Raw genomic sequence first — 24,105 nt, 5'->3', positions numbered from 1 at the left:
GAGCCATTGTGGGGCACTAGAAATAGCACTTGGACATTGCTCTTCCTGGGATGAGGGCTCTGGATGGGCACAGAGATGACTTACCTTGGAGCAGCTCTCGTGCTCTCAGCTCCTGCTGTCCCTGGCTCCCGCTGGGGACACAGCCCAGGTGTCACAGACGTTCCTGCAGAGGTCCCAGGCAGGCAGGCAGCGAGCAGGGTGGCAGTGGAACATCCCTGCTGTGTCCAGGGGCAGATCCAGAGGGTACCCAGCTGTTCTGCAGAGGCAGGCACCCCATGCCATGCAGGGTGCAAAATCAAAGTAGCTGCTTGCTTCTGGCAGTTACTCTTAAAGCTGAGACTTTGGCACAGCATTGCTTTGTGCCTTACACAACTTCCTCCAGAGTCAATAATCAGAAGATTCAGGTATTTTGAATCCTTCCCTCTAGATTGATTTCCCTTTTTGTACCCCCATCACTCACAGTAAAAGCTCATCTTGAAAGCAACTTTAAATTACAAATTAAAAAACCCCAAAATCAAATTATCAAATGCACAAAAAAATAGCAAAACAAACAAAAAGACTCACTACCCACCACTACTTTGAGACATAGCAATCTAGTTTTATACTCTCTGCAGCCCCTTAAGCACTTCATAAGTCAGCTCCTGCAATGCCATCTCTAAAAGCAGTACTTTCAGCCTCCATGGGAAGACCCACAGATTTACTAATGAGTGTTCTCAGACAGATTATTTAAGAAAATATAAAGCAAATTAAACTTTTTTCCTTTAAAATAAGCAATACAAAGCTTACACTGCAGTCTGTCAAAATAGCATCTCCAAGAGATAATGACTAATCATGATGAATTAGACTTCCTTAAAAATAAAGGACATGGGGCAAAAGCAGGAATAACTAGCAGCTAAAAAAACCCAAAAAAACCCCCACCTATAAAAACATTTACATCATGTTGACTAAGCATATTTTTCCCAAACTGCTTTCTCTTGTGAGCTGGCTTAACCTGATGAACTATATCAATCTGGTTCTCATTTCTGCAACCGATTTGTTTTCTAAACTCCATACAGCCAGTTGCATAAACAAATCCTTATTATAACCACAGAAGCAGCTGCCTCAGTTTCTGCTGTAACCAGCCATTTACAGATGATTCATTTGCTCAGCCATGTTTTTTTCCCACATGCTAAAGTTTAGCTGTAAGAAACAGAGGCCATAGGTTATAAAGTTGTGTGAGGAAACAACAGAGAAATGAAGGAATTGCTCACAACACACTTCAGTCTGGTGCTCACACAGGTACCAGTGAGGGGGTTTTTCTATCTATAAATCACAATTCAGACAATTGTAGGGACACACCACTGTGGTCTACAGGAAGGTACGTCATTTATTTACTATTTTTAGCTTTATTTTTATGTGTACATCTGTACGTTTCAACCAGATTCACAAAATGCAAAACTTGTGTTGTCAGAGTATTTCATACAGAGGTTGACACATAGCTTCATGATTACTTAGAAGAACATGCAATAAGCTACAGAAAGTTTATGAAAATATTTTAATAGAAAATTTTAGTTAAATAAATGAGCACAAGAAATCATGTTTAACTTGCAAGTTCTGTTTATAAGCTGCTATGAGACATTTCCTACTACCAAAAATAAAATAAATATAAATAATTACATAAAGATTTTTTAAATCTTACAATTGGACAACTGTTCCACTGTGTCTGCATTCTAAAGAATGGAAGTGGAAATTGTGCAGAAGAATGTTTTACTTTAAATAGTTGTCCAACTGTTATTGCTGTTTTTCAGAGAACCTGAAAGCATGCAATGAAAACTTCAAACTAAATAGACAGCTGAATGTACATATTTAGGTTGTTAACACAATTAAAATGCAAAAGATAACTACAAAAGTTTCTCAAAATGTTGTGGTTTGTTTGTTTTAGGGGTTTTTTAAATATGTACATAGAGAACTGTACACAAACAGGTAAATAAAAAAGTTGCTTAAAAATGAAATAGAGTAGTATACAGTATTTACAACTTAAATGCCATCCCTTTTTTAACTGGGGCTAAACTATTACATGAGCATGCAGTACACCCACTCAAAACAAGTACCTTTTGCACACTATAACAGAGTCCTGTACAAACCATAAATCAACTAAATGTTAAGTCACTCTTCTCCATCACAGTTGTTGCTATCTTTGAGCTTCATAACTTTGCCTAGGTCACAACACTTTGGCTTAGGTAATTTCACAAAGTGAAGCTATGAACATCTGTTTCTAATACAAATTTGAAGAATGCATTCTGTCAACAAGACAGTTTATGGTGAGACACCAACAGTGTTCTGTTGTTTAAGTCATGCTTGGTGAAAAGCTGTACTGAAGGAGCACAAGTCTGTCAGTGGACTAATGGATATTTTTTACCTTTGTCATTTTTAAAGATTTTTAAATTCCCGTTTTCCTCTCCTCCTATTTGTTCAGCCAAATCCAAATGATTATAATACTTGCATTTGTAAAGCTTATAGTACAACTGTTAAAGTTAAGAATACAGATGCTAAATACTTTTTCTAACTGTAAAATAGGTATTTATTCTTAGTGGCTTCTGTAAGCACTTATGAAGAATTATGTGCTATTCTATATATTGTCACAGTCAAAAGTTTAGTTCTATAGATACCTGATTATCCTCTAAAACACCCAAAATATTAAGGACCTTCAGAACTCCATTATCTGTATAAAATTTAGGCACATTTCAAACCTCTAGCCAAGTAATGTTAAAAGGTTTTAGATTTTTAGCTCCCATATACCTTACATTGGTGGATAATCCAAAATGGATTTTACAGTGTTCATACTAAATTTCTCAAGTAAGCCTAGAGAGTTAGGTCTCAAACCAAAAGGAATGCCATTTGTATCAATCAAGTATTGTTAATTTCACTGAAAAAATTTCACTCTTCAGTATTTACTTTGCCTTAGAGTTGGTGTTTTGGTCCACAGAAGAAGCACAAAAGGACATATTGTTCATTCCCTTCAATACCTATCAAATCCTGCTAGCATTCATGCTGTAGCTTCCTAAAGTCTTCAGTAACTACAAGATGAAAAATCAGAAGTGACAAAATGCATGTTCCTGAAAGAAAACATTTCTTTACATCATTATTTTAGAGTGCGATTGTTTTTATACCTGCTACACTGGGAGAACACCCCAAGCAGTAATACATCTTCACAGGCTTTGAGATGTCCTTGTGATTACATTTAGAATTAATACACAGCCTGAATTTCATGTCTAACTTCAGGCACAATTGTGGGAAACATTAGAAACAGCATGCTTCAGGATATAATCTATCACAATTTTAGGATATCAAATGTATGTACTCAGGTTGAATTCTACTTTCTATGATAACTTCATTTCCCCAAAATTATGTGCAGCTTCATACACCAATTAATGAACCCAGATGAAGATTTCACTGCTGTAACAGATGATACTTCTCCCACTGACTTTAAAGGTTGTGATGGTGGTGACCAATGTCTCCACCAAATATCTGACCACTAGCCCAAGACAAATGTTCAGCTCTGTTAAATTCATCTCTACTCAAAGAACATTTATTACTTCAGCTGAGGATTAGAACAGTCTTTCACCTGGAGCTGCTCCCAATCTAAAGACCAAAAAAAAGTTATAATTCAAAAGGTATCCCATCAATATGCTGGTGCAATGGTATGTTAAATTTTGGTAACTCTGAAAAAAGGTTCTGCTTTAGCATTTTTGTGTATGTAATACTCCATCATAATTTATGAACAACATTCAGAATTTCATTTTGTCTCAAATTACATGGGATTAGATTGGTTATTAGGATGACAACTGTGACCCATCTCCATGTTTTTTCCCCTTAACTGAAACACCCATATGATAAAAACCCTGTTTCTAGAAACAGAATAGCAACTGAAAAGCATCTCAGGTTCACAATTGCATTTCTGGGCCTTATTAGAGCCACAGACTTTCTGGGGAGGGAGGCTAACTGATTAACCCACAATTCACTACACCAAGCAATACTATTGTGTCTATTCATCTGGAATTATACATATGTGATGTTGGATGGCTGTGTACAAAAACATCCAGTTTAATATGCTCATGATATAAATACTTAGATTTAATGCAGGCAATGCATTAAGATATGCCTAGTGCATGAAATACATAAATTAAAACAAAAAGACCCAGTTCTTATAGTTATTAGAGCTCAGACTCCATTACAGTTCCTCATTATATATGTGCTCCCCACAACAGAACTCAAATACAAACTGTAAGCTAAATAAATATTAATGTACAATATGTTGAGATGGCAACACTATTTTCTTTATCAAAATCAAAACAATGTGCTTCAAAAATAGAAAGCTACTTTAGACAAGTTTAGACAAGCTTCACATCCATGTTGAATGTTCAAAACTGGTTAAATTATTGGTTTCTTCAAAAAAAAATGTCAACAGCAAGTCTTGACTAGCCACAGCACACAGCTTAGTTTCATAAATTCAAAATTATCCAGATATTTAAAGACAATAACTTTTGGAACCTTTTTTTCCTGAAACATAGCTGCAGGTTTTGAGTCAAAACAGAATTTTTTGATCTGGGGAATAAGTGAAGCCAATCAGAACAGCACCAAATGCTCCTCAGCTGCTTCCCAAGAAGAGAACCCAAAGAGCAACCACCTCCAGTATATGCCTACAGAGATTGTGGAAGCTCAGTTGAATGCCAGAGTCAAGGTCAGAGAGGTCATCTCCAAGGGGAATCTCCAAGCTCATCTGCTACTGACCTCCAAACTCCATTATCTCCAAGGAAATAATACTAATTAAACAATATTTGGGTCACTTAAGAAAGCTTTGGGTCAACAGAACCTGGTTCTATGTGTGATTTTGGCTGCCTAGACACTTGTTAGAAGAACAACACAGCATCCCACATGTTATCCATCAGGTTCCTGGAGTATGTAGAGGATATATTTGGAATAAAGATGGTTAGATGTGCCAATCAAGGATGGGGCATTGCTGGACTTGCTACTTACAAGCCAAGGAAACCTGCTTTGTAAAATTCCAATCAGGGACAGCCTCAGCTGCCATGGTCACAGTACTGGGATCCTGCTGAGCATGCTGAAGGTCAGTGTTAAGACAAACATTTTGGATTTAGAAGAGCAAACTTCACTACGCTCATAGCCCATGGGAAGGGTTGCTAAGGAGGATAAAGTACTGGGAGTTCTTCACCAACAGTCTCCCTGAAACACTAAACCAGCTCATCCCCTTTAAGGTCAGGAAAGAGGCAGAGCAAGAGACCTCCTTGGTTTAACTGTGAACCTCTGAATTTGCTCAAATCCAGAAGAGAAGTGTACCAGAGATAGAAAAGCAGAAAAATACACACTGAGAACTAAAAGGACATTGATAGGATGTACAGAGAGCTTTAGGAAGTTCAACAAGGACAAGGGTAAATCTTGCACCTGGCAAAACACAATGCAGGAGTGCAGCACAAGCTGGGATGGACCTGTCTGAGGAGCAGCTCTGTGGAAAGGGATCTATCTGGGGGTCCTGGTGAACAAGCAGCTCCATGTGAGTGAGCAGTGTGCTGTTATGGCAAAGGAAGCCAACAGGATCATTGACATGGTGGATGGACTAGATCAACAAGGGCATCACCAGCAGAGTTAAAATCACCATTATCTCACTCAGCCACCTGACAGGCCACACCTGCAATACTGGGTTCTCTGTGTCTAGCTTTGGTCCCTGACATGCAAAAAACACACAAAACCATGGACAGGCTGGAAAGACTCCAGAGAAAGGCCACGGGGATAATCAAAGGTCTGGGAAGCCTGACATATGAGGAAAAGCAAAGAACTGGGCTGATTCTGCCTTGAAGAAAGCAGGCTTAAGGGAGCCTTTATCAACATATTCCAATTTTCAAAGGGTGGCTAGAAAGAAGAGACTCCCTTTTTACAAGCAGTCACATGGAAAAGATGAGGGGTAATGTGTACAAATTACTTTGTGATATTCCATTTGGGCACTGGAATAATGCCATTGGAACAAAATCACAGGGAAGTGTTGGACTCCCCAGTACTGGACACTTTAAAAACTTGGTGCTGGGCTACCTTGTCTAGACCGTGCTATTGACAGGAAAGGTTGGACCAGACCATGGCTGAGGTCCCCTCCAAACTGGTATTTTACAATTCTATGATCACACTGATAAATCAAAAGTGTGTGGAATGTTTAAATCTTTGATAGCAGCAGCTTCTAAACAAACCAGTAGCTTTTCCACATTAAATAATATATTCAGTACTCCCCCTTCTTCCAAAAATTAAACTGTGTTGATGCATTATCTGTTCTGCACAGTGCAGAATGTGCACTTTGATACAATGCAGAGACAGGCAGAGCTGATTGAAGATAGTGCTAAAACATCCTGTGTGGACAACACTGCATTGTCCAAGGGTGAACCAGGGTACCATCAGTGCCATTCACACACAAGATGCCTTTGTAGCTTCATTAAGGGGGGAAGGGGGAGGGGAGGCTAGCTAAAGTAATTCTATTTTCTATTAGAAAAGCTATTTCAGCTGTTAGCAAGTGTCAGGTATAAAACACACTCCACAAAGCCACCATTCACTCATTCAAATATACATATATACACAGACACACACACAAACACTGGCTAAAGCGCCTTATGCTTAACAACACTGTTTCTAGGGATATGGAATGAAAGTTCCAAGTTTTGCAGACATAAGGCCACTTACACTCTCTTTCACTGCTGGAGTCATTAAGCAGTACGTTCATGCTGTGATCAAAGAACACTCCACAGACAAACTTTTCATCATTATAAACTCCTCACAACAAACAGCTGAAAACAAACTTCTATCAAATAAGCCTTGTCCCTGTTAGGCCACTTAAGCATTACATTATCTGCCTGTCCCCTCTTGCCAGGCAATAATGCCATACAATGCAGAGAGAGAGCTAAACACACAACAACATTCTAAAAGTGAATACAAGTACCTATGCAATAAAAAATTATTTGGAGAAAGGTAGCTTAAAACCTGCAAAGATGCCTCCTTGTCCAAGGGGGAGAGTTACAACGGCAACAACTTCATTGGCACAGTAATTAAAATGAAGAATGAAGTTCATCAATACAAGCACATGTATCTCATCAGTTGGCAGCAGTCTGCTGCAGTTTAGCTTAGTGAAAGACAGCCAGCCATTGGCCAGTGGCAGCATAATAGCCTCCTACAAAAATTAAGAATTGAGATTAAAAATTAAGAATTTGGAACATGTGAATAAGTTTCAGTGTGAGACAAAGGCATGAGACAATCTAAATTACTGAACACAGTGACTGCTTCGTGATGCGTTTGGTTTTGATCCAGACAAGCATTTCCAGGTTGTCAAATAAAATGTTTTAAACTCTGTTGAACAAGACACTGTATCAAGTAACCAAATTAATCAGAAATAATCAAAGTAGAACAAGAATGAAGATGTGACAATTTTTTTAAAATCCTCTCACCTAAACATATATGTAACAAGGCACATTAGGAAAAATATCTTCAATCACTTTATTATTCAATTTGACTTAAATACCTGAAACCAGTTTTCTCACAATTTAAGACAATGGGGGAAAGTTTCAATTGCTTGTTACAGATGTCATAATTTCATTGTCTATTAAAGTGCAATGGTCATGTGCCAAAAATTATAAGCAAAAAGTAAAAGACAAAAGACAAAAAAACAAACCACAGGAAAGTTTTTGACGACATTCAAAAACAGTGACAGTACATGTATTCAGCCACATTTTTGAAGCAATTAAAAGTAAAAATAACACTGAAAATATTTATAAACCTACACTTTAACTTGTTCCCTGCAAAGCCCATAACTTTGTATGTTTTCCAAACAAGACTTTGATGCTTTTAAAGAAAACAAATACTATTAGCATTCCTAGCACTTTAAAGAAATGTGGAATAAGATAAAGGCAGACATGTTAGTTCATTATATTTTAAAGTACTAAGCAATGACTGGATTGCAAGTTATATTTTAAACATATTCTTTTAGGTGTGCAGTAGGTGCCAGTGTTTGTGACAGTCCTGAAAGTCTTTTTGACATCATAACAGCAAAACCTTTGAGTGATTTATTCCCCGTCATCATTAAGAGACAACTGCTGGAAAGCATTAAGCTGAAAAAAGATGTAAAAGATTCCTCATTCTTCACAGAACTTTATGCCCTTTTAATTCTGTATTTCATAAATAATTAGTCATTAGACTTAATTTCTCTTTACTCCAAACACTCACATTTATGACAATTCACATGCACAACACCACTCAGTCCCTTTTAAACTAGAAAAGCACAAACCACTAAAAGCTAAGTATTTGAAAGTTCTAGGTATCTTGACCTTTCCAAAGATACAAAGTGTTCAGAAACAAGGTAGTAAATACATTAGTGCTGCCCCACTTACAAATTTTTGGAGTACGGTAACTATTTCATTACACTTAATATTTTTGTTCAGTAGAAAACCAAGATATCATATTGTTAACCCTTTCCATTTTCCTCATAGGTTTCCTCTGACAGGTTGTTGTATTTGTGTTTTCCTTACAGAATGCATGTAGGGGTAAGGGTCCTACCAGTGCTTAATTAAATATAGGGAGTTCATTTGCAATGAGTACCCTTTTTCTGAGGTTTGCAGAAGGGCTGGTAGCCATGTGTATGCTTAAGACAAAGTAATTTCAAGGAAAACATCAGTTTAAGATTTGTTTGTGCATACACAATGGCTTGTACTTAATAACCTACATGTAGTCACCCTAAGCTCCTGATTTCTGACAGGCTAAAATCACGAAGAAATGTGCCAAGGAACAAAACTGCCACGAGCCATTCTTCACACAGTGCTAATTATATCAAGGTTGTTAAAGCTGTGGTTCTTAAACCCCATCAAAATTAATCTACATTTTGAAACAGATCTAACAGTTGTTTTGAATGCTGAACAAGAATATTCAGCATTCAGAGAGATTCTTCTAACACACACAAGTCAGTTATCTTGCTATTTCACCTGAATTCAAGGAGAATTGTGCACATTCACAGAATTCTTCTACATTCCAGAGCTTACCCAGCCACCCGCTCAGAATCAAACCCCAAGTTTGGCACACGGAGCAGCTTTCAGGACGGCCCCTCTGTTTCATTCCAAGGTGTTAAGGACAGTGATGCCACCACCAAGCAGGGGCCTGCCTGGCAGCTGCTGGAGGTGCTCCATCTCTGCTTGGATCACACAGGGATCCCCCCTGGCCTGTGATGGAGGCACGTTAAGGCGCAGTGCAGGAGTGCAGCAGTTCCAACACTAGAGGACAGCCTGCTCATTTGACTGAGCCTCGAGATTTGTAGTGCACTTTCCACATAGCTTCCTTCCTCTTGCATCAGAATTCGAGTTCATAAGCGGATGAATCCACTGTCAGGAAGCTTCTCTTCAGATTGAAGACGTTTTTCTCCCCTCTTTCTACATGAGTTTCAAAGCGTTGCAAGAATTCTTGAAAATGAGATAATTAATGTCAGTACTGTCTGTCCAACGCCAAAGACAAGAGCTTCTAGGGGAGCCATGTTCTTTCCTGCTACTCTGTAAATTCCAGCTACTGCAGCACCTAAGGATCACAAGGAAAACAATGATCAAATCACAGAAAAAGCCAAGGTTGAAATATGTGACAAATTATCTACTCTATGTGTCAGCTATTTATAGAACATCACCAAACACTGCATTACTTCATGGCATTACACAATTACCAGCCTTGCTTGTATTTTTACAGTTATATATATCCTTCAGGAATGATTTGCCCAATTGAACCAGATCAACTTTTCCATCATCAGTTTAAGAAAATCAAATCTTGTTGTTTCCCTTTACACATCTTCAAATTTTTTTTTTAACATTTTTTGCCTTGTGCCAGTTTGAAAAGGTAGCAAGACAGTCCTCTAAAACTTGACCAGGTCTGAAGAGTGGTTTAACTCTGCTTGTATAGGCAGGGAGAAGACAGGAACAATAAAGCTGCTAGTGTCAACCAAACAGTTGCAAACACACATTGACCAGCTTCATTTAATATTTCAGCTGAATAAACTGGTCATACTAAATGAGTTTATTTCAACTTAAACTACTGAATTGTTAACAATTGTTTAGTAAATCCAGCAAAACATTAAAAAGGCCAAAGTATTGCAGTGTTTACCATAAATGTGTATGAGAGGAAATCTCTAACCAATACAATTAGATTTAGAGCTATAGCACATAAAAAGATTCTGAACTCAACAGATCATTTTTCTTGTACATTTGTGTGCAAATTCACATTTGAAATATAATCTAAAGAGGCCAGGACCAACCTCAGCCAAACCCAAAACTTAATTGTAGACCTTCAGTATAGATTGTCTCAGATGTTATCTAGTCATAATTAAATGCCTTCAGAGACCACACAGGCTCTTTCAGGCTCAAAGAGAACTGAAAAGTCATCACAATTTTTTTAAATAATAAGCAAGTTTTAAACAAAAAATGGGACTTTTTTTTGGTTTTGCACAGTTACTAACAGGAATAGTCTGCTGGAGTGATCAAAAATCCATCAGTGACACAGAAATACATTGAGTCACAACAGATTTTCTGAAAGTACAGCCAGCATCTGAATGATCTGACATCTTCAAAAAGTAACACCTCAGTTTCACAACAGCTTTAGGAAGAGTAGAATTCAGTCATGATTATGGCCATAACAGTACTTACAAACACCATTAATCATACTGTTAGGCAATTTTTGGTTATTTTTATTGGTTTTTTTTTGTTTTTTTTTAAACATATTCTGTAAAGTATATTTTGTCTCAAATATCTCACCAGAAGGCTAGCCTTATGGTATTTCACTCAGCTACCTTTCATAAGCTTTTCCATTTGTTCCTTGGCTAGTGGCTGTCAAAACCTGAAAGAGATCCATTAGACTGAGCCCACTACTGACATTAAAATTATTTTTCAGATTGAATTCTCAAAGCGAATTCAAATTGGCCAAAGAAGTATACCAGAATTGTCACTACTAGATCAATAACAGAAATTTTGGGCTTTAAGAAAACACTGAGATACTCTGGTAAGTATCCAGAATCAAACAATAACAATTTGGTAGTTTGCTAATGATGTATTATTACACAAATAACAGTGTGCAGTACAACCTGTAATGCATCACCCAGCACAGATGGTATGGAGCCAAAAGTATGTACAATAGGCTGCCAACGAGGGAAATGAGAATTTGTCACCAAAAAGGAGTGTGCTGGGGAAGAGGAGGAAGGACAGGCCCTTCTGGAACAAATACAGCTAAAATCCTTGCCTTAAGCTGCTTGGTGTTTATATATTCTTGTCTGGCTTGGTGGGGTATTTTTGGTTGTTGCTTTGTGGGTTTGTTTGTTTCTATTAGGGTTTCAGATTTTTGGTTTTTTGTTTGGTTTTTTTTTTTTTTTTAACTGTATTCCCTTCTGATTAGTAATTTTTCAATACCTTTTAAAATTTTTATCTAATATCTAATTTAATTTTAATTTTTTAATTTTCATGATTTTTCAAAGCTAAGAAACAGAGGAGTCTCCTGCTTTTCTATATGCTGCTAAAAAGGTTCCAGAACACCAGAAAGTTTGAAAGATCTTCCTGACCAAAATTAAACTTACATTTTGCAATAGTCTATGCTGCATTGATTCTCCTACACAAACAATGCAGAACACTGGAAATGCAAAGTGGAAATTGAAGTCAGTTGGCTAGTTCAATTTCTTAAGCACTGGACCAGGCATATTCAGATAGCTGATATTTCAACTTGCATCTCTCAGTTTGCAGCATAATAGCTATTAAAACTCCTCTTTAATATTTGATCACCATAATTTGCCTTCAAAAGCTCCCCACAGAATTTCTATCAGTATGAAACAACTGAGTTCTGGCCAGAAACAAAAAATACTTCAAGGTAAAAGTACTTGCCTAAGCAAGCTGCAATGCTCTGTGCAAAACCTTTGGGAACAGCATAACAAGTCTACAGTCTAAGCCTGGAGAAGTTCTCAGATGAATCTGCACACAAACAGGATTGCTTATGTGCTAAATGTTTTGACCTGCAAAACTGGATGCCGAAAATACAACTGTGTTGCTCCTCTTTTTATGCAAAGATAAAAGACACAGAGTACTTTCATTTGAGAGACACTGATCCTGAAACCTCCCCACCACAGAAAGCTGTGGAAGTCTCTGCTTGGATCTTTCAACACCACATTTCCTATCTCAGTTCTTCAGAAATGCTCCTGCATGGCTGACCTTGTAACAGGCCACTGCCATTTTAATCCTAAGACAAAAATCAGCATAACACATAACATAAGGCACTCAAGTAGTTCCAACTTATCTTCGCAAAAAAAAAAAAAATCCAACCTCCCCCAAAAAACCCAACAAAAAATAGCTATACTGAACCATACTGTGTTAACTGGTGGAAATTCTAAGCTGAGAAATCTGTAGCAATTACAACATTCTGAGGAAAGTCTTAGTGAAACTTCTCATGACATTTGCATTTTGATTTAGCCTTGAAAAACAATAGCCAGGAAGGTCTTTCAGCAGCAATAAGAAATAATCTGACACAAATCCTCTATGAATGAGTAGTGATACCACTATTCTGATAACCTGGGCAGAACACAGGAAAACCAAAGTGAAAGGTGGGAAGTTTTGCCTTCAGACTATATGGTGGTTGCTAGTATTAAGGTGCCTAACTTAAAAGGTCTGAGAGGGTAAGGAAATCTTTTCTGCAACACTGAAGATTTTGGGGCAGAAACTACTGCTCAGATAACACAGGCACCATTCAACACATGGATTTTAATGCTGAGAACTCCTTACCAGCACTGTTGCAGGCAAGAGTGTGCTTCTTTCCTGAAAAAATAGCATTCGCTATTTTTCCCCCCACAAGAGAAAACTCAGCATGCTCCTACTTGCTTGGGAAAGCTACTGTAGTCTATTTATAAATTTGATAAACAAAGCTGGATATGATAAAACCAAAGAATTACTAAAGTATCCTAGAGGTTTTATGGCCCGTGTTTCAGTGCTGACATAGATAACAAAATTTCTTGGGAAAGATGGAAAAGCAGCATCTGATACAATAACTCTAGATGAGGACAGATGAGCAGCATTTCCTCAAAACACTGTTGGCAATGAGCTTGGTCAGGTGTAAGCCTTCCACATTTCACTATATAACACACTCCTACTTTCTGCAATGTTTTAAACATGAGTGTGGTTTTTAACAACAGCTCTGCGGAACCTTTGGGCTTTAAAAGAAAAAATTGTTGCATCTATCTGAGGATACAATGTCAAGAAATAATGAAAAAATGTATTTTGAGTGGTAACCATTCATGTAATTCCATAAGAAACTCTGTAACACATGCCCTTGCCAAACAGTATTCCACCTAGAACATCAGCAAAGCTTAATTTTTCTTTTTTGGGAGGTGAGAAGAAGCCACTCTACAACTATTGCAAAAATCCTTAATAAACAATTAACAATTAACTAAGAAAAGCAGTTTGGTCTTTTTTTTTTTTTTTTTTTAAGTTAGATGTAAAATAAGAAAGGAAAAAAACCCAAAACAACAACAAAAAAAACCCCAAACAAGAACAAAAGGCAGACTTACTGGTTATCATTGCTCCAGTTACAGAACCCAGAAATCCAATGCTGACCACAATGACAGATATCAGCCTCCCCTGCCTATGCCTCTGCAGCATCACAAACATTAATACTCCCACAGCACCATGGACAAAGAGAGAGGAGAAGAGAGCCCAGAGGAAAACCCAGTACCACATCTCTGAAAGAAAGCAGTCAAATAAAGGGTTAATGTTTTTAAGATAAGAACTTCATAAGTAAGAAACTTTAAAACATTGCAAACAATCAACAGTAGGAGAAAATCAATATCGATTTCCATTTAAAAAGTGATACATGTGACACCACCAGCACATGCTCAAGACTCTTTCCTCATTTCAGCAGTCTGTCATAAAGGACTAGCTGAATTGCATTAAAAATTATGAAAAGGATTTTGGCAAAAATATTAATTCAGATTTTTTTTACAGGTAGCCATAATTCCTTAGATGGCTTCATTAAATAGTGTTGACTGCAATTTCATAGTGGGCATTGTAATTGCTTCTGTCAAATGAAATATTCTGACACAAAGACTGAAGGAGGAAAAAGTCAAGAACTGGTTGGAGTTTGTTTGAGTCGTGAGTTTTTATTTTGGGGCAGGAGTGGATCTTTTGTTGTTTCCCAACCCCCCACACTCACAAATAAGAGACAGCATCAGGTAACATCAGATGGGAGAACTGAGATTAAAGACTTTAGCTTATCTACACCCAGGAGCTGGAATAGAGTGCTCCATCAAAGTAGCTTCAAAAGTGCAAATAAAAACATTATCATTTTAACAAGAAATTTTAACACATCTAATTCCTTGCTTCTAATTCCTTAGTAGAGAACTTCAGAGAGAGGCAGTGACTATTATTTGAATTACTAAAATGGGCATCAGATCATGAGAATGTTTGGAGCACAAACATTTCTTTGAAGAATGGCAGACGTGATGGATGAGCACCTTCAAAGAAAAGAGCTGGAACCCTGGAACCATCAATGGAGCTACACAATAACTCAAGAAACTTTCTCACTTGCTGTCAACTTTCTAAAAACATTCTACAAATCAAAAGGATGAGTAAATAAAAGAAAATAAAATCCCTTTTAAGTGAGCTACAGTGGGTATGTATCATTACAGAACTTGGCAAATTAGGGTACATATTCCATAATCCCATGACAGTGTCATTAATTCAGCTTTTGCTGCAGTTCCCCTCAAAAATAGAACAAAACAAAAAACCCCAGCTTCCTTACAAAAGCAAGATACTTATTGCTTATGAGGCAAGCCTTTATTAATGCAGCTTGACTCATATCAACTATTTGAGGAAAAAAATACAACCCAATTAGCTAACTTTAAAAATACTGAGCAGCACAAAACATACTGTGAAAAGATGCTGAGAAAAAAATGTTGCTACACAATAACCACAGCCCTGGGAGTCCATTGTCAGTAGGATATGTATATAGATAGCACAGACAGATAGAGTTTAAGCTTTTTTATTTAGCAGTACTTTGGGAGTTGCTCAACCCTTCCCCTTTCACACAATGAAACACTATGTCTGCCCAAGGACGTACAGCTCCTCTAAATCATGAAAGCCAAAAGACTCCTGTAAAAGAGCAGCAAGGAAGGTGGCTGGCAAACCCACATCCAATGAATTCTTCAACTGTAGTTCAAGGTGCAGCTTTTCCTTCTGAGTGCCTGGGTGCATGTGTCCACATCCTGAGGGCGGCTCAGAGCAGCTCTCATCAGATCCTCCATCCCTTCACCCCTGGCCCCAAGATGGGTGTCAAAAATCTAGGCAAAAGGATAATGACCATGGTACTGTTCCACTAAATTAATGTCTCATCATTCTCAGAAGCCACTGTGACAGAACAGTGGCAGGAGTGTCAAGCAGTCACTCCACAAACTTCCTTACTAAAATGAAGAAAGACTGCTGACCTAATCTGTGGGAAGGAAACCTCTCCTGCTGTCCTAACAGGCCTGGTCCATTACTAGCACAGCCTGGGTATCTCCATTGTTTTATTCAAGTGGCAGCACATAAACAAAGGGATTAACCAAAGATCCACCAATATAGAACATGGCAGCCCTGCCAGACCTACAGTTGGACAACAGGAAGATTTATTAACCAATCTGGACCAAGGAAGTCTGTGGGAAACTGACAGTGCCATACCCCATAATTTCTACAGGATTTGTTAGGCACTGCATCACCTTTTAGGAAATTGGCATTTGTAGGCATTGCCAACCTTTATCAGGTAGAAAAGACAAATGACTTCCAGTCTTAGGAAAACTCACTAGGATGACCGCATTTTTAGAAGAAAATGAATGCTTATGGGAAGGCTAACTACTCCCCTGTAACTAAGAAACCAAAAATATTTACAAACTCTTACACAACAAAATAGCTCCACAGTGAGCGACGATCTTTGGTCTTATTTACGTTCCAAATAAGGCTCAAGGAAAATTAACATCACCCCTCACTTTATATTTAGGGCAGGAGGCTTGAGAATAGAACCAGCACCAAAATGTCCTGTTGGCTAAAGAAATATAAACTTCAGTTCTTTGCTACACACTTTCTCCTCCTACTCCTTAAAAGCAGCAGGCATACTGAAAAGGAAATTAGAGAGCATCCAGAAATATTCCTTGTTTGACACAAAAGCAGCTGGAGCTTTGTTAAACTATGACCTCCCTTCATTAAGACATCATGTATGTCTTAAAACATCATGTAGGAGCTGAAACAGGACAATCACTTCCAAGCACGTTCCCTAGGAAAGGCCAGAAGTTATCCTTTCTTATCCTCCTTTATTTACTCTTTCTATGCCTGCTAGTTCAACACCTTTATTTACTTCTGCTTGTAGGGTGAGTGATGAAGCCAGCCAAGTAAGTTGTTTAACAGGGATGAACAAGGTAAGGAGAGAGAGAGAAAGAGAACCCTCCAAGCAAATCAGGAGACCTTAAGCTCCATTCACCTAGAGGACAACACAGACACTCTTACCCTGATATGGTGAGGGCAGAGAATTATTCATGTTCTGTAAAATTCAGTATCACCTAACCCCTGAACCACAAAGAGAGATGACTCTCAAAAGCAGTGTGTCAGAGTAACACTGAAAGACACAAAGAATAGGTTAGGAATAACACTGAGAGGCGCCACTAAAGAATAGAGAAAGAGAATGAGGACCTCTGAATACAAATGGCCAAGACTTCACTTGTTCAAAAATGACTGAGTAGTTTGATTGCTGAATTGACTTGCACCATCTCTAAGGAAGAGGAAGTGAGATTGAAGTGCCTCTGCTATTTATGTCCTATACACTGACTGATCCTTTAAGCAGCATAAATTTATGTATTGCTACCCTGACAAAAAAAAGCACAGTCCAATTTCAGCCTTTGTGCAGCTATTCTAATTAGCTGGCTCTTTTGACAGCATCAGCTGCTGTTACAGAGGTAATGATTTACCTATATCTGTCAGAGAGATTCAAATACTCACCTAGCCTCAGTTCATTTAGTCATGCCCTCAAAGAGATATGAATAGTACAAAATAAAATAGAAAAAACCAACAAAATTCTAGCAACTTCTTTTGCTTGACCCTAAAAAAAGTCAGAGTTTACTTTTAAAGTATCCAAGTTACTTGAAGCCACCAAAACACAACATACATTATCAAAACTCCACAGTTCCTAGAGAAATACAGGAACTAGGGCAGGCCCAGTAGTTTACAAGCATAGTGACATTCAGTAAATTGCAAAGATGTCACAGCTCTTCTAATAGGAACAACTGAGATATATTTTTCATGTTTAAAATTCTTAGTGCTTAAACTGAAAAGAAGATTCAAGAGAGTGTTTATGCTCCTTTCTTCTGGTTTGCCTCAGTTGGGGATTTTCTTCCTACCAGAAAAGCTGCGAACTCAAATACCTTGTAATTAATGCCCAATCACACCAGTTTTAGAGCACTTTGTTAATTTTGGTATTCATATATATCAGACAGATATCATGCATACATTACAGTTATGCACTACAGATACACATTATATATATATATTAGTGTAGGCATACACAACATTAGAGATTAGGAAAATACTTATTAAAGCATGTCATTATTTAGAATAACATTCATATCACTTCCATCTTATCAAGATTTGAAGTTGCACTCCATCATCAGTTTCATCTTACTCAATAGATAAATGATTTTCAAATATTTTCAAATATTATCTATAAAATGTATCAATATGCAGTCCTACTGCCACTCAGCTTCAATAAACGTGGAGTATCTCCTTAGTCCTTCACCTTCAGCACTTTTCCTCTAGTTCTAATCTTGTTTTGCCAGATGAATAATGATTGCCTACATACATCATAAATCAAAACTGATTACTCCAAAACAAAGTGTCTCTCTCTGTCTCTTTCTATTCTAAGCCCTGTACCCAGCCTACTGCTATCAGTTACAGGTAGTCAAGCAATAAGCACCTGTACTAAGGATATACAAAAATACAGATTTAAGTCAACAAGGTAGCACTCGTCAAATTTAGAATTAGAAAAACCAGTAATGTTAGATTCCTGTAGCTTATAAACTCAAAGCCCTCGGATGAAGTGACAGCTATAATAACTGCAAATGTAACTCAGCTCTTTACATGCTATGTTTTCTTCTTCCGCACCAGGTCCTGTCCCTAATTATTGTATTAACTGGTACTTTCAAAGTTATCAACAATACAGTCAAAGTGTTCTTTGGAGATGGTAAGATTTTTGCTGCACTAAGTGTGGAAAAAGAGCACTTTGCTGAGGATCATTTAAATCTCAAATTACAGACTAGTCCTCTCAAGTAACAGCATAGGGGGCAAAGAAAATCCAGACAATCTGGGAAAAATTAGCACAAGATGGAGCTTAGGAGCTTCTATCAGTAGAAATATTGTCAAGTCCTTTATTGTGGAAGCAGCCTTTAAACAATTTTTATTTTACTGGATACTAATAATGGGATTTTTTCTCTGTTTTCAGTTCATTTTCAGCTGCTATCTGATCTGCTCTAGTAAACCCTAGACTCTAAAACACAACCAGATCATATAAAGGAGATGTTCTTGGTATTTACTGGAGGATGTAACAAAGAGTGAGGTAAAAGCCACCCCACCTCTCCTGTCACTCCCAAAGCCTTACTTGCACCTCTCAGGAAGAGAGGAAGCAAGCACCCCATGGTGATGGCCTATGTTCAGCTAAAAGGAACAACACCAGCACCTTCAGCTGTTAGAGGGTGTGATGTGTATGTGGCAGCAATGAACTTGTCTGTGGTCTCCTGGTTACTTGAGGCCAAAAACGAAAGACAGGATTTCCTTTTTTTTAATGTTGAACCTGATTCACATATATGGTGTAAAAAAAATCTTTCAGTTTCTCATTAACAGGAAAAAGAACCCACCAAAACTAAGCTATTAGGGTATGAAGCATTCCTAGCTTAGGCTGGAGTTCATATCAGGACCCTGTTGAAAAATTCAGAAAATTAACATATTTTTAAGAAGGAAGCTGATAACATTTTGCAACATGTTTGTGAAAACATAATCAATATGGCTTATCCAAAAGAGATAAATCTTCACTTGTGTAACCTGAAAGTCCAGTCCAGACCACAACGTTAAGTCCAAAAGTACACACGAGGTAGTCTTGAATATTCATGGAACATGACATATTAATGATTTTCTTGTCCCAATATTCTGGGAAAATTTCTCCTTATACCTAACAGAGGTGCAAAAGGGAATGGATTAAGTAGTCAAAGAAGATAAACTCGTTCACAAACCTATTTTCTTGGCAGGTAAAAGAACAGAATTTCTGGTCTTGAGCAAAGTTTACTTTGATAAGGAGTATGGAAGGGCTCATAACTAGTTCAGCTTTTTGATAACATCAATGATTATATCAATATATATTCTAACCTGTGGAAAATATTTTTAAGCCCAGAGCAAGTTTTGGACTGTTGACAGTCCATGAGAATATTCAGGTCAGCAGGTTATGGCTAAAAGAGCAAACATCGTTTAAGCACAAAATTAGAAACCGCCACTACAACTGGCAATGACACATTCCCCAACAACACTACAATGGATAAAAAATTATTTTTCATATTTTTAAGTTAAAAAGAAAATACATTCCACATTAAAAATTCCTTATGCAAGCCCTTATCTTATTGAAAAGCACTGAGAAACAAGCTGATTTTAACTCTCAGCACTGAATTTCATAGAAACGCCTATGCTGCACAATGATCTAATAAGAAAAACTTTACAGAGGATGTGTGGCACAATGCAAAATGAAATCCATTGTCAACTTTTTCCTTTAAGAGTACAAGTTTTTAAAGTAGGTATGTTAAAGTAACTACTCAGGAAGTGAGCTGTATTTAGTGTGTCACCACACTAATACCTGGAAACTCTAATTATCAGACACATGTTACAGAATTAATAGACCAGATAAATATGAAAAGGTTAATCTTTTTTATTACACTAAGATGCATCCCGAAAGTTAAAAGAGCAACAAAGACAATCACTTTCTGTTTGCTACAGCTTCAACTTCAGTTACACTTCTATTTTCATCCCACTTCTACTTCCATCACACTTCTTCAACCTCTAGAAGATTAAAAAAGAAAACAGAATATATCTATTAACCATTAATATAGAGTGCAAAAAGGTGACATAATACTCTTTCATAAATATTAGATTATTTCCATAACTATTTAAAACCTACTCCTACTCAACATTTTCCACTAATCTGTCACCAGCTAATACACCCCTACAACGAAGCAGAAAGAATTTACTCAGTTACATCTCTGCTACTGACACCCAATCCTGTTCAGAGCTGGAAGCTTATGCTTTTCTTTACACAAGGACAGAATAAGAGAAGATACCCCTCTCCACTGTATGCCTTGGGTCTCACAGTAGTCCACACCCATTTTTCAGCCTGAAACCGAGCAGAAAAAAGCCAGTTCTTGCCAAAAGCCAGCCGAAGCTCCCCTCTCCTAACAGAGGGTGAAGGACCAGACTCTACTTTGGTTCACATTATTTTTTTTTATAACAGCTGAGTCTTTAAGAATCCCAGATGCTTAAGATTACAACTACTCTCAGAAAACAGCTGTCACCTCATTCACTCCCACAGGTCTCATTACCCACAGGTATACTCAGGGGTAGTGGGGGAAGTCTCTGATTCTCCACGCTCAAAACTTCGTGGTTTTCTAGTTGGTTTTTTTATAGCTCTCTGTCAAATACCAATGAGCATATACCCACAAGGGGAAAAAATAAAATAAAAACCCAACCACCTCCACAAACATACTCCAGCCTTCCATACGCATTTGTACACTCACTTTCTACGATCCTTCACTCACGCACAGGTACTCATCACTTCGCTCGCATACACACGCCCTATGCCATTAGCCTTATTTTATTATACATGGAAATAAAGAAGTAAGGGAGCACATCCCACACGCTCATGTCCTTAGCACGGGCAGGCTTCGCGGACACAGGCACACACCCCGGCCCAAGCAGCACCTCACACAGACCCCGCCCGGCTCCCGGACCCCACAGCAGACACAGACACAGACACACCCGATGTACCTGCTCACAGAACACGCATGCAGGCACCCGGAGAGACCCGGGAACACCAACACCAGCCCTCCCTCCGCGCAGCACACAGGGAGACCACCGCCACCGCCACCCCTCGCCCTCCATTGTGCGGCGGCCCCGGAGCGCTGCCCGCAGCCGCCCGGCCCGCCGTGCCCCGTTACCCGTGAGGCTGCGGAGGACGGTGCCGTGAGCCCACAGGCTCAGCACTTGCTGCACCGACAGGTTGATCATGGAGTTGTCCCCCGCTTCCACCTTCATGGTGCCGCCGCCGGGCGGGGTCCGGCAGCCGCCGGGCCGCGGGGCGGGAGGGAGACGGCGGCGGCGGCGAGGAGCGGCAGGGCGGGGAGGCGGCCGAGGGAGCTCCGCGCCGCGGAGGAGACATCGAGGACGGAGTGGGGGAGGCGGCGGCCGGGGGGAGCCGGGCGGTCTCGGGGGAGGAGGGGAGCCGGCCGCTGGCGCTTCCCTGCCGCTCAGGGGCAGGGCCGGGCGGCGGAGCCCATCATCACCACCATCATCATCATCATCATCATCATCTCCGCCTCCTCCATCAGCAGCGGCCGCCGCCGCCTCGCCGGCGGCATTGTCACCCCGGTCACCGGCATCACCTGGAGCGAGGGCGAGGCGGCCGCGGGCCGTGCCTAGGCGGGCGGCTCCATGCGGGAGCAGCGGCGGCAGCGGGGCGGCTCCCGGCGCCAGAGGCGGCCGGAGGGGAGGGGAGGGAGCGGCGGGAACGGGAGCGGGAGCGGGGCAGCGGGAGCGGGAGCGGGAGCGGGAGGGCGGCCCCGCGCAGGCGCGGCAGGAGGAGCCGGGGGCGCGGGCTCCTCCCTCCAAACGGAGAGCCAGCATTCGGAATCACGATTTGCCTCAGAGAGGGCGGGAAAGACTGGGATGTCGTGGGTCCCCAAAGAAACTTACCTTGGCAAGTGCCTCAAATAAAATCCGCATACACCTATGAAAAATGAAGTGATAACATTCCATGGTGTTAAAGCTGGTATTTAAGTTGATGCTGCTGAGTGCGTTTAAACATCGGAGAAGAGCAAAATGCAGAATCTGAATTCTGATGAGAGCAGCGTTTTCACCTCCCTGCTCACAGCCTCAGCACACGGAGCTCCAGAGGGCGCGGGCTGCCTCGGAGGGGTCTGGGGACACAGCCCCGGCGGAGCCGGGGGACAAAGGAGCGGACAGCACAGGGGGAGCGCCGCTCGGGAGTGCCGGGGCTGCCGGGGCGCAGGTGACAGCACGCGTCGCAGCGGAGGAGCTGCCCTCCCGAGCTGCCACCCCGAGCTGCCACCCCGAGCTGCCCTCCCGAGCTGCCACCCCGAGCTTCCATGCCGAGCTGTTATCCCGAGCTTCCATCCCGAGGCATCATCCCGGCAACGCTGCGTGACGTCCCTGCCCGTCCCTGTGAACCTCGCAGCTCCGCCGTCACTGCGGCCGCAGATTAGAGCCACCGAAAGTTAGAAAATGTCAGAAATCGTGAGCGAATCTTTATTCCGTGCTTTTGCTTTCTTTATGTAATAAAGGAACAGACGCTTTAAGCTGGATGCGGCTTCTTTGGAAGCACGGCATGCACGGTGCTTACCGATGTGAAAGCCAGCAGTCATCACCATTCATTCTTAAATATGCATCCCTAGGCCACATTTGGTGCCCGCACTTCCTCGCTGGCATTTCTTCAACAGTGCTTGCTACAGTACTTCCTAAACATAATTTTATGTCAGCATCCTTTGATGGAAAGGGTTGGAGAGGTAAAGCAATTCATAATAAAATTTGCGATTTATAGATTAAGAGCGAGGACAGATAAATCAGCTCATATCCTGCTTGATGCCAATGACCCGATTTTTTTCAGATAGATTTTTGCAGGATGTCTGGTTCAGGGGTGTGCTTCCAAAGCCTTTTGCAGCTGACAGTGCTTGGCATTTCTGCAAGTAGGTGTAAGTCAGGCCCTAGAGAAAACAGTTCCCTTCATTATACAGTAGTGATTTATTTTTAGGGCAGAATTATTCCATACTTGGAGTAGGGCTCAGTGAGAAAATAGCATAAAATTTAAGTTGGAACGTGAAACAGACAATGAATTATTTAGGAACAGTTTTTATGGTTTATTCTTTTTAACTCCTGCATGCCAAACATTGAGAAAACAAACATTTTTAAATGTCCTTAAATAAAATCCCCACCCCTAAATTTATTTTTGTTGCAGACCAATGTCCCAAGAACCAGGTACACTCTGCAGGACACTGTGGTGTAATAGAACTTACAGTAAAAAGGAAGACTACTTTTGGTGACCATTTTATCTCATAAATCTTCTATGACAACCTACTGACAGATGTCAGCAAGACTATCTGTTAGGCCAGAGGCATGCATGGAAATATGCATGTATCTGTAAACAGTGCTGCATCGGTGCCTGGTGACCTTCCAACCTGCACGTCGATGATTTCCTTGTGCTCCACACAGGGAAGAATGCATGGGGAATTCTGGCTTCAAAACACTAGCAAGTGTCCAGAACTTGCAAGAACACCTTCCTCAAGGTTTTATAGTAGAAGTACAGGGAGCATATTCACGTAGAGGTCGAGTGAGTATCTCTGTAGTTCGCAGATTCTTGCAATATTTCTTTCAAGGATCATCCTTCAGGGTTTTGCAGATGCTCTTTCCTCCCAGGGAGGGCTGATCATTCTGCAGCAGTACAGGGACAGCAGGAACACAGCTGCTCCTCTAAGTCCTAGGAGAACAAACCAGAGGGATCCACAAAAACCACAGTCCAGCTTCCACTGAAACTCATCTAAGAGGCTAAAAAAGGTTGTCAAACCTCAGGCATGCAACATCTAAATTAACTGAGCATTTTCTATCAAACACCTCCAACATGCTTGGACAGTGTACAAGTGATAAAGGGATGGAGACTCATCTTAAAAATGGCCATAATTTATATAATTTATTCAACTTCATCCTCAGCCCATCATCCAGCAGGTGAGATGGATAAAAATTT

The 24,105-nt window shown here is 40.0% G+C and overlaps 1 protein-coding gene across 1 annotated transcript; it reads right to left on the bottom strand.

Annotated features, from left to right (window-relative positions):
- Positions 1-1,341: 1,341 nt before the first annotated feature.
- On the bottom strand, positions 1,342-21,814 carry TMEM170B (transmembrane protein 170B). The gene is made up of 3 exons (XM_054284864.1): positions 21,290-21,814; positions 13,595-13,765; positions 1,342-9,588 (listed from the first exon to the last, which is right to left on the bottom strand). Exons 1-3 carry the CDS (start codon positions 21,384-21,386, stop codon positions 9,458-9,460), a joined length of 399 nt encoding a protein of 132 aa, XP_054140839.1. The 5' UTR covers positions 21,387-21,814; the 3' UTR covers positions 1,342-9,457.
- Between the last annotated feature and the right edge of the window lie 2,291 nt (positions 21,815-24,105).

The sequence above is a fragment of the Melozone crissalis genome, unplaced genomic scaffold (genome assembly GCF_028551555.1).
Source record: "Melozone crissalis strain CALT ecotype California unplaced genomic scaffold, PUWL_Pcris_2 ptg000042l_1, whole genome shotgun sequence".
Classification (NCBI taxonomy): domain Eukaryota; kingdom Metazoa; phylum Chordata; class Aves; order Passeriformes; family Passerellidae; genus Melozone; species Melozone crissalis.
This window is presented reverse-complemented; position numbering and strand designations above follow the sequence as displayed.